At 32.9% G+C, this 10765-nt stretch overlaps 1 protein-coding gene across 1 annotated transcript; it reads right to left on the bottom strand.

Annotated features, from left to right (window-relative positions):
• Positions 1-3008: 3008 nt before the first annotated feature.
• On the bottom strand, positions 3009-9474 carry LOC111064222 (zinc finger protein 706). The gene is made up of 3 exons (XM_039443608.1): positions 9194-9474; positions 7794-7946; positions 3009-3642 (listed from the first exon to the last, which is right to left on the bottom strand). Exons 2-3 carry the CDS (start codon positions 7935-7937, stop codon positions 3547-3549), a joined length of 240 nt encoding a protein of 79 aa, XP_039299542.1. The 5' UTR covers positions 7938-7946; positions 9194-9474; the 3' UTR covers positions 3009-3546.
• Positions 9475-10765: the final 1291 nt, after the last annotated feature.

Here is a 10765-nt window from a genome sequence, read left to right as displayed (position 1 = left end):
ATAGTTAAATATTACACTTAATTAAAACTGCACATTTAATTATGTATGTTATTTTATAAAATTTAAATAAATAAAGTAAATGTGATGATAAATAAACTCACTGGCTTTATTCAAAATCAATATCATATTACGCTTTTCTTTTCGTGTGGCATACAATGTGTTGTGAAAAAAGAAAAAATGGTAAAGACATTCTATACCTGTAAGATTTGATGGGGGAGATGGTTTTAAGGTTATTGCAAACCAACACTTTCTGGGGTGGATAGACTATAATATCTGTATGAACGAAGAATGTTTTTAATTGCCAATAGAGGATGAATTCATCAATATCTTCATTTTGTGCTGTTTTTACATCTCATTTATCAGTCTTGAGCATGACATAAGTGAATTGAGTCACTTACCATGTTGCGACAATCAAAACACAAACACAAGGGAGCAGCAAGACTTAAATCACACAAAAACATGCCGGAGACCATCGAACAACGTTCAACACTTTCCGATCACACCGAAACAAGAACAAAATTTTGCCCGACAATCTCCCATGATTGCAACTGAAATGTAACAATATTTTTACATAATATTTCTTGCACCTATATTTTTAAATAAAATTATACTTGAAAATGACATATCTATTAAAATAGAAATTAAGCACTATTCCATTAGTGCTGAATAGTCCTTTTTAAGAAAAAACAACAAAAAAACAGTAAGTTTTATTGATTATCTATTTATTTTCCATTCATTTCCTAAAAAAATAATATATAAAACAACATTGTTATAAAACAATGTTGAGGAATTATTAGCTTATTTTTTGAAATATGAGCGAACAAAGTTGAAATTATTGAGACAGATCATTTTAGATTTGGTAACAGAAATCCATGAAACGGTATTGTTTAAAAATGTTCTACTCAAAATATCAATTTTAGAAAATGACTCAAAATAACTTCAACTAGGAGAAGTTTGAAAAGGAATAACTCAATACTTCTCGTTTTGATAAAACTATTATGTGTTTATATGATGTTTATCTGATGACTTTGTCAATAAAATGTATTTGCTCACGGCAATGAAAACATTTTGAATTTGAATATTATTTATTTGAAAAAATACCATGATGAATGTACCCTCAAACTCGATGTCACCAAATTTGAAAGGATCTGTCACAAAAGAAATCAAGTTTAGGCGCTCATTTGACAAAGAATATTAATACATTTTTGACCTTGAAAATTTTCCTTATTTTGATAACTACGAGTAGATAGTTTCCAAACCTACACAAACTTTGGAAAATGTTACCAAAAACCTGTTGCACAGCCTTAAAAAGAACTGAGCTTTAATAGCATTGAAAAGCAAAATAGTTTATAGATATTTAAATCATATACAGAAGGATTTTGGTTGTTGTATGTAATAAGTGTATGAAATGGCTTAGCAGTAGAGACAATGACAGTCGCACAATACGGCACAAATGATTGTCAGTTTCATGTAGAGGGCTGCAAGCTGTGCAAAGTGCAACCAGACGTTAATTATTTAAACATGAAGCAGTGCAGCTCTCAAGCGGCTTGTATCATCACAAACTTTGTGATAAATTTACCCATCCACCGCTAGTAGATGTTCAACTGAATACACTCACATGCAACTAGATCTAACTTGATCTATCAAGTAATACGGTTTAGTTATTGAATATTCTCAGGGCCTTTCACTCTGCAAGTCAAAACAATCACGGAAATCGTGAGGCAAACATCATTCGTATGACCCAGTTTTCTTCGCTTCTCTTCGACATTCATTAATGACAGTGGAGATGTAAGGATGATATGGAACATGAAGAAGACTAGTTTCGTTTCATACACAAATTGTTGAAACATTGATCAGTTAAACATTGACCATTTGAAAAGAATTTGGTGAAATGAAAGTTATGCTCATAAGCTTTTTAAAACAGTTCAAAATAAGAAATAATGTTATAATTTCATTATTATATTCGAGAGTGGTCAACATTTTTCTAAATTGAACGAGGTCAATTTAGACCTCATCTAGACAAATAAAGGCGTGTTTTGTTCCTGGGATTGCAAAAAAAAAATATTGCGGTATTTCTGCAGTTCACACATCAGTTCTAATTTCTGGCAGTTCCGAAATATATTTATTATTTTATACTATTGTATATATACTGTTTTGTTAAATATCTATTATGAGTAAAATTTGTTTTGTTGTAAAAAATATATAGAGATATTAAATCAGAGCTGTAAATAATGAATAATTAATCTATGTAATAATTAAAAATCCCAGTACCCTTTTCAACTTTATTTCTCACATGTTAAGTCATTTATTGACTATAAGTCAATATAAGTAGCCCTTACTCCCCTTACCAAGAAAGTGAACCTATATAGCTTTCCTAAATAGTTTTTACATACATTCCGACGAGTTTATCCTAATGACTAGCCATTTAGTCTATTTAAAGCACACTATCAGCTCAGCTTGACGATTCTTCCAAATAGTAAAACATTACTAGGATGTTGAAAAAAGCTGGATATTTTACTTATAATTCTGTCAAAAATTAGCAAAATGTTGCGATATAGAAATGACAGTTGACATTTTCAGCTGCTTCTTATACTTTTATCTGTGTTGACTGTTAAGAAGAAACGTATGGATGAAACTGTTGGAATTAATCGTATTTTAACGACTGCTAATGACTGGGGAGTTCAATGATGGAGCGTATTCGCGTTATGAAATTGAGGTAGTAATTGTGATACTTTGAAATTTGAGTGCATTAGTCGCTTGAAATTTATGATGTACTTAGAATGAATGCTGTCATCGAAAGAGGACTGTATCGCTGAATTGACAATTTAATATTGCAATAAATGATTTCTCTACTATGACATCTTGGACTAAATTCGAAACTGTTTATTTTCCATTCACCATATTCACAACCGGATTAAACCACTCTCAGAGAGTAAACTGGTAAATGAGAATGATTTCCAAAGTAGGAAGTTGTGGTAGGGCGTAAAAAGAAATTTATATTACAAATATTTACGTAATCGAATTAAATTTCTAATACAACTTTATTGAAATTAAGAGCTAAAAAAACGTTACAAACATATTTAGTAATAATTACAGCTCTTCAAAAGTTACTAATGTATACCTTAAAATTAAATAAATATAAATGCCATCTTATTGAAGCACGAAGATCCAGTCAACTAACATGGCAGAGAGAGAGAGTTACGTAATTTGTGTTGGTGGTACAAAATCAAGAAAAGATTTAATTTCACAGCATAAATTTTGTTGCGTCAATCAAAGAATTTTGAAATTAAACATGTTAAAACATACATTTTCATCTATATAAAGGAATAGGAAATTATTTTTTCGTCATCAAGTCATCTGGTATTTCACTAATAAAAAAATCTTTCCTGAAATATTTTCACCACAAAAAGTAAATAACTTTCACAACACTTGCGGAAACGATATTTTCACTTACAGTTCAATGGAGTGTCATCACGAGGAAATAATCGGAGAATTTACATAGAAGGAAATGTCGGAAGAAGAAATAAAGCTTCCCCTGGAGCAAGGTCATGACAACGCAGCCTTCAGGTCTTCGGGCAGCTCGTTCTTGGGGTGTTTGTTTTCAAAGTGCTGCTTGTACGTCTTCGGATCAGGCATTTGTGCCTATTGCAAAAAAAACTCAATTAAATACAAACATTTAATAGGGGAATCAATTCCTTATAATTTATTAATTATAAAAACTTGACCTTTCTGAATCTACTGATACAATACAGACATCAAAACAGCAATGGACAATGCAATGTTGATCAATGCTTTTTCTGTGCCTGTTTGGTAAAGCGGTGTAATAGATGTCTATGCACATTCGAAGAATACTTTTATTGCTGAGATGCTCGGTTGAAATTGAAGAAATGAGAAAATATTTGTCTAAAAAAGGCTACTAATCTAAGATCAAAAGAAGATTCATAGCACAGAATTTCTCAAGCTGGCCACAGACGGTTGAACGTGCATGCACATACACTAAATCAGCGACATAAAATAAACAACCTATAACAATAAATAAATAACTATAAAATTACAGTTTATAATGAAACAAAAATGAATTAACCTCAAAAAGACAAGTCGACTGTGCATGTGCATGCTCGCCAGTGGCCAGCCTAAGAAAACGTCATTTTCGCGGCAAGTAATTTTACAGAATGTCTTTGATCCATGACCCACACCTCAGATCCACACATAGATCCATTGGCTCTATCATAGCCTGATATATGTTTCTTTTTGTTCAAGTTTTACACCAAAGAGTTTTGTTCAAGTTCTTATTTCAATTTGTTAATTTACAACAAATTTTCAATTCTATGAGTCAAAAAAATACGTAACAATGTGGAGTAAGATAAAAAGAAGTGGAAAAGTCTAATGCATTTCATGACTTCTGCGAAGTTTTAGAGGAATCATCCCAGCTTCTAACAGATTATGCTCCAGTGCATCTACTAGAATAAACTTTGGATGCCGTTTTGAATAAGAAAAAAAATGAACTGAATGGACAAAATACTATTTTATGTTACGCTTGGCGCACACCAGTTAGTCAAGACAAGGCAAGACATGAAAAGAGAAGACAACATTGGACAAGGCTAGACCAGACAACTTCAGTCATATTGAAGCAACACACACACACACCAATCAGTCACATTATAGTCATGTTGGACGATGAAGTTGTTGCCGGTGCGCTTATGAATTGGGAGTGCATTTGCTTGCAAGGAAGAGCAAATAGGAAACACTGCATTAATCCATATAATAAGAGACGGGAAGAAGAAAACATATTGAAGAATTTTATTCTAGAGCTGAAAAGTGACGAAGAGAAATTTCATGATTACACGATTAACATTGGAATCATTCAGCTATCTGCTGAAACTTTTACGAAATAGATTGACAAATAAGGAGACGAATTTTAGGAAAAGCTTATTATTATTTAATTATTATAAACCAATTCTTTTAACCATATTCCTATTATGGTGCTCCTTCAGTCTTTGATTGTAAATCAGTTCTTTTGATTGAACGAACGACACAAATTCTTCATCATCAGCCATCATGAACACTGAATTTAAACTCACCACAACTACAAAAATGAATTTACACTGAACACAACTACCAAATGTCTAATAATGACTTTTAGAAAGAAATGGTGCACGCTCTATTCGATTAGACGTGAAGGAAAGACCCGTTTAGACATGTCTAATTGCAATGACTAATCAGTGTGAGTTGCGTCATATAAGAAACAATGTATTGTGACTAAACGTGTCTGATCATGTCTTGTCTTGTCTTGACTAACTGGTGTGCGCCTAGCCTTACACTAGCGGGTCAACTGTGCTACGAAAACGTTTGGTTTACTGGATAAACGCTTGAAACATGTTCAAAAGATACAACCAAAAATGAACTTATCCTCTAACATTGAAAGAATGGGCCGGTTTCCGAGCTCGAGATTTAGCTAAGTTCTAGACTTTGAACAGCTGGAGCCAGAAAATTGGCTTTCCGAAACGGGGCGTAGTCGCAGTTTTTATGATAATCTTTATTTTCTCATTTCTATAATAATTGGAAACGTTTTTCCTTGACGAAATGAAACAGTCTTAAATAATTCAAAATAGCTGAAACTTTACACTATTTTCTCTTTATTTTATTCTGTGTTCAATTTTCTAGTTTTTCGAAATTTAAACGTGGACTGGGACTCTGCGACTACGCCCATTTCGGAAAGCCAATTTTCTGACTCCAGCTGTTTAAAGTCTAAAGCTTAGCTAAATCCCGAGCTCGGAAGCCGGCCCTTAGTACAATACTACTTGAATATTTTAAAGGACACTATGATTTTTTGTTGTATTGAGATTTCTTAAGGCTGTGCGGCTAAAAATACTTTCTACTGGTGACACTTTTCAAAGTTTTTCGATGTGAATGCTATCAAGCTATCAAAATGAAAACGTTTTCTCAGGTAAACAATTTTTCTCTGATCATTACTTTTCGAGATATGAGCGCATAAAGTTTTAATTTTTGGGACTTTTTTAAAAGTTTTTCAAATTCGGTGAGAAATAAATCTATGAAATTTCGAGGTATTGTTGATAGAATAAAATGAAAAAATTCTGAAAATATCAATTTTTGAGCAAGTTATTCAAATCAAAAAGTTATTTTTGGTGAATTGAATTTATTTCTGAATTTGAAATGACCTGTCCCAAAAATTTAAACTTTATGCGCTCAAGAAGTAATCATCGGATAAAAAAAAATCCTGAGAATACCTTTTCATTTTGATAGCTTGATAGTACCTATACAAAAAGAAAAAACTTTGAAAATGTTAACAAAGAAAGTTTTTTTTAGTCTTTGCACATCCTTAATAATTGTTCATACTACTAGATGTTTTCTTACATTTTATAATAATTGTTATGGTTTCCACTACACTAAACTTCTCAGCATTATACAAGTTGAGTTAGAAACAACATTTATTTGCTTGAAGCAATTTAAATCCATAAGGTGTTTACACACCTAGCTACGTGTAGATAGGCATACGTCTTCGGAAGACCTGGCCGTCCTATATACCATGGGCCCGTTCTGTGTACATGGAATATGGTAAATTGTCCGATTCACAATTTACCAGGTAAAAAGTTCCGCGTTCCATGGGAAGAGTTTTGACAGATTCTGTACCAGAAACCAGTTCCAGTTCCAAAATCCTGCCCCACAGTCGAAGCGTGGTAAATTGTCCGACCTGGTACAGTTCCAACCTTAGATCAGTTTTAGAATAGACACGGCCTATTGTATATTCATACTGAAAGTCGATGAAGCCAACATCTACTGCCATATCTCCAAATCCAAATCTCCAAATTTCAGCGGGAGCGCAGCTGGAGTTTACCATTTTAATGAATAATAATTTACATCCTTCTGAAATAGATACAATCTGAAAGTTTTCTATCCGATGATGACGTCACGATTTGGAGATATGGCAGTAGATATTGGCTTCAGAGGCTAGACTTCCCAGCGTGTCTATTCTATAACTGGTCTAAGGTTCCAACTATCTGAGCTCTCATTGGTCGATTATTGTATAGTGAGGTCCACGTTATAATGGCAGTAGATAAAGATAGGAGAATAGCGATGCCGATTCTCTGCATTGATTAATTATATTTCTACACTGTTAAAAACATAATTGGCATCGTTGTGGACCTAGAAAAGGATAGTACCACCGGCTTTGTCGAATGATAGACAAGGACCAAAGTTGATCAAATACTGTCATTATAACGTGGACCTCACTATAGTCTGCTTGCTTCTCTGCGCATGTGCTGATCATATTGATGCTTGATAACCATTCATTAAATGAATTTTTCTCTATAGAAAATTTTATAGTAATGGAATAAAATAAATGCACACTTTTCTAGACGGTAAGTTTGTAAAACAGCCTTTCTTCATTCACGCAGGTAGTAAACGACACATTTTAGTGTAAATCAACTTTATATGTGCGCGCCAAAAGCTTGAATCAACGATTTTGAAATGGCGTTCCATGGAAACATTTTGCACTAGTCACGTTACATTTTGCACTAGTCAACAATTTACGATTGGAACTGGAACAATTTACTGTACACAGAACATACACAATGTTAATTCCACGTGATGGAACAATTTACGATTGGAACTGGAACAATTTACTGTACACAGAACGTACACAATGTTAATTCCATGATAGTCTGGTGTGAACGAAACAGATGGCGTAGCGTGGATTTGACATTGGATAATTATATGACGGCTACGTCTTCCTGTCACTGTGTGTAACTTTAGAATAGAAACAGACTACTCACTTTACAGACAGAACAAGCAAAGTTTAAAGCTTTTGCTGCAGCCTTCTTCTGATCCTGTGCACTATGTCCCTGCTGTTTTTTGGCCTTTGCAGCTTTTTCGGCAGCCTTTGCTTGTGATTGAATTTTCTGCTGACCGCGAGCCATGTTTCACTCCTGCAATCAAAATGCATCTTTTGAAACTTTTTCAATCTAATCATAATTTAATAAGAACGTTTTTGTATTTTGAGTATAAGATCACCCTAATAGGCTATTGTTTTTTAATGTATTATTTAACATAACTATTAGATAAAACGAAAATTAATCTCATTTTTTAACCCTACAATAACAGTACCTTATAAATTATAACTATGTAGGCCCTATAAGTTACTGCTTGATAATGTGTTAAAAATAGGCTGTGCATTATGCATTACAGCTAAATGGAGTACAGTTCCGTATCTGGTGTCCCTATAATCGATATTGGAATTAGCAAAACATCAAAATACCAAATTACACATCTGTTCAAAACTTAAACGTTTTACAGGTAAAAGAGTAAGTTAGGAAGATTAGGTTCTTGCTTTTAAATTGCAACAATATTTTGGCATTATTTTAAATACAGCATACCGGTGAAGTTATTATTGTTTAATGGTGATTCGATATCAATAATAGGAACACCAGATACGGTACCCGCTGAGAAACTTGCATTGTTGAATTATGGTTGCAGCCTTCAAGAGAAAGAGTTATACAACCCTTAATCTGTACATTCCACATAAAAACTAACGATAAATATGGTATGCCTGTACATCTGGTTTATTTAATAACCATCTAATTTAATGTTGGTTGTAACCTGGATTCGTAAGTACCTATTCATAGACCTACCCATTATGACCTACTTCATAGAAAGTAGAATAAAAAGGATTCACATGAAAAGTTCAGCCTTTTCTTTGAGTATCATAGGCCTATCCTGGAAAAGCTAACGGATTACAGTTACTTGACTTACCGGTAATCTACTAATAAAGTTTGAAGGTTAGAATAAATGGTCTAGTACGGTACTGTAATGTTTTCAATTTTAAAATAGAAACAAATACCTAGCTTACATTACATTACTATCTATTTGCATTGAAGAGAGAGAGACAAAAGGTTTTATTTTTAATAAAATTAATTTGAATAAGAAATGAGCTACATCCAAATTCTTTCATCAAATTTAGTAAGATATGTATCAGTAAACTGAATGTTTTTATAATCTGTACAAATGCCTTGAGAGGTGCACATCAATAGAAGAATAAAATTGCAGCAATTAAGAATTGCTAACTTATAAATCCACGTAACATGCGAATTTGGAACATAGGGAAAGTATTACGTCTGTACAACTCTTAAAAATCCGTAACAGATTTCTAAAAAAATATAAAGAAACAAGTGCTTACCAGACTCCAGTGGAAGGTTTGTCAAGCTTTGAAAATTTTGATTGTGCTTCTGAACTTTTAATTAAAAACTAGTATGAACAATGAGGATCGGATTTACTGAAACAATAAAAAAAAATTCTCCACGCTTTCAAACAGCTCAATCTTTGATACAACTAAACAACTGCTACAAGATACAACCTGAAAAGTGAAAACTACAGTTCGATTTCCACAAGTGGACCTAGAAAGATGCTTAGAACAGATAGTAAATATACAGACAGAACAAGCAAAGTTTAAAGCTTTTGCTGCAGCCTTCTTCTGATCCTGTGCACTATGTCCCTGCTGTTTTTTGGCCTTTGCAGCTTTTTCGGCAGCCTTTGCTTGTGATTGAATTTTCTGCTGACCGCGAGCCATGTTTCACTCCTGCAATCAAAATGCATCTTTTGAAACTTTTGCAAGAAACTTTTCTAATCATTATTTAATAAGAACGTTTTTGTATTTTGAGTATAAGATCACCCTAATAGGCTATTGTATTTTAAATGTATTATTTAACATAACTATTAGATAAACCGAAAAGTAATCTCATTTTTTACTCTACAATAACAGTAAATTATAGCTATGTAGACCCTATAAGTTACTGCTTGATAATGTATTAAAAATAGGCTGTGCATTATGCATTACAGCTGAATGGAGTACAGTTCCGTATCTGGTGTCCCTATAATCGATATTGAAATTGGCAAAACATCAAAATACCAAATTACACATCTGTTCAAAACCTAAAAGTTTTACAGGTAAAAGAGTACTAGGTTAGGAAGATTAGGTTCTTGCTTTTAAATTGCAACAATATTTTGGCATTATTTTAAATACAACATACCGGTGAAGTTATTATTTCCAAAAAACGTGACATTTTTTCCAAAAAACGTGACATTTTTACCGAAAAACGTGACATAATGGTGATTCGATATCAATAATAGGAACACCAGATACGGTACCCGCTGAGAAACTTGCATTGTTGAATTATGGTTGCAGCCTTCAAGAGAAAGAGTTATACAACCCTTAATCTGTACATTCCACATAAAAAACTAACGATAAAAATGGTATGCCTGTACATCTGGTTTATTTAATAACCATCTAATTTAATGTTGGTTGTAACCTGGATTCGTAAGTACCTATTCATAGACCTACCCATTATGACCTACTTCATAGAAAGTAGAATAAAAAGGATTCACATGAAAAGTTCAGCCTTTTCTTTGAGTATCATAGGCCTATCCTGGAAAAGCTAACGGATTACAGTTACTTGAGTTACCGGTAATCTACTAATAAAGTTTGAAGGTTAGAATAAATGGTCTAGTACGGTACTGTAATGTTTTCAATTTTAAAATAGAAACAAATACCTAGCTTACATTACATTACTAGCTATTTGCATTGGAGAGAGAGACAAAAGGTTTTTATTTTTAATAAAATTAATTTGAATAAGAAATGAGCTACATCCAAATTCTTTCATCAAATTTAGTAAGATATGTATCAGTAAACTGAATGTTTTTATAATCTGTACAAATGCCTTGAGAGGTGCACATCAATAGAAGAATAAAATTG

This window comes from Nilaparvata lugens, chromosome 1 (genome assembly GCF_014356525.2).
Source record: "Nilaparvata lugens isolate BPH chromosome 1, ASM1435652v1, whole genome shotgun sequence".
Lineage (NCBI taxonomy): Eukaryota > Metazoa > Arthropoda > Insecta > Hemiptera > Delphacidae > Nilaparvata > Nilaparvata lugens.
The sequence above is the reverse complement of the archived record's forward strand: the minus strand, read 5'-3'. Positions and strand labels throughout refer to the sequence as shown.

Coding starts and splice junctions, on each gene's coding strand:
- LOC111064222 (XM_039443608.1), bottom strand. CDS start 7,937: ATGGCTCGCGGTCAGCAGAAAATTCAATCACAAGCAAAGGCTGCCGAA. Junction 3,643..7,793: donor TTGCTTGTTCTGTCTGTAAA/GTGAGTAGTCTG, acceptor TTTTTGCAATAG/GCACAAATGCCTGATCCGAA.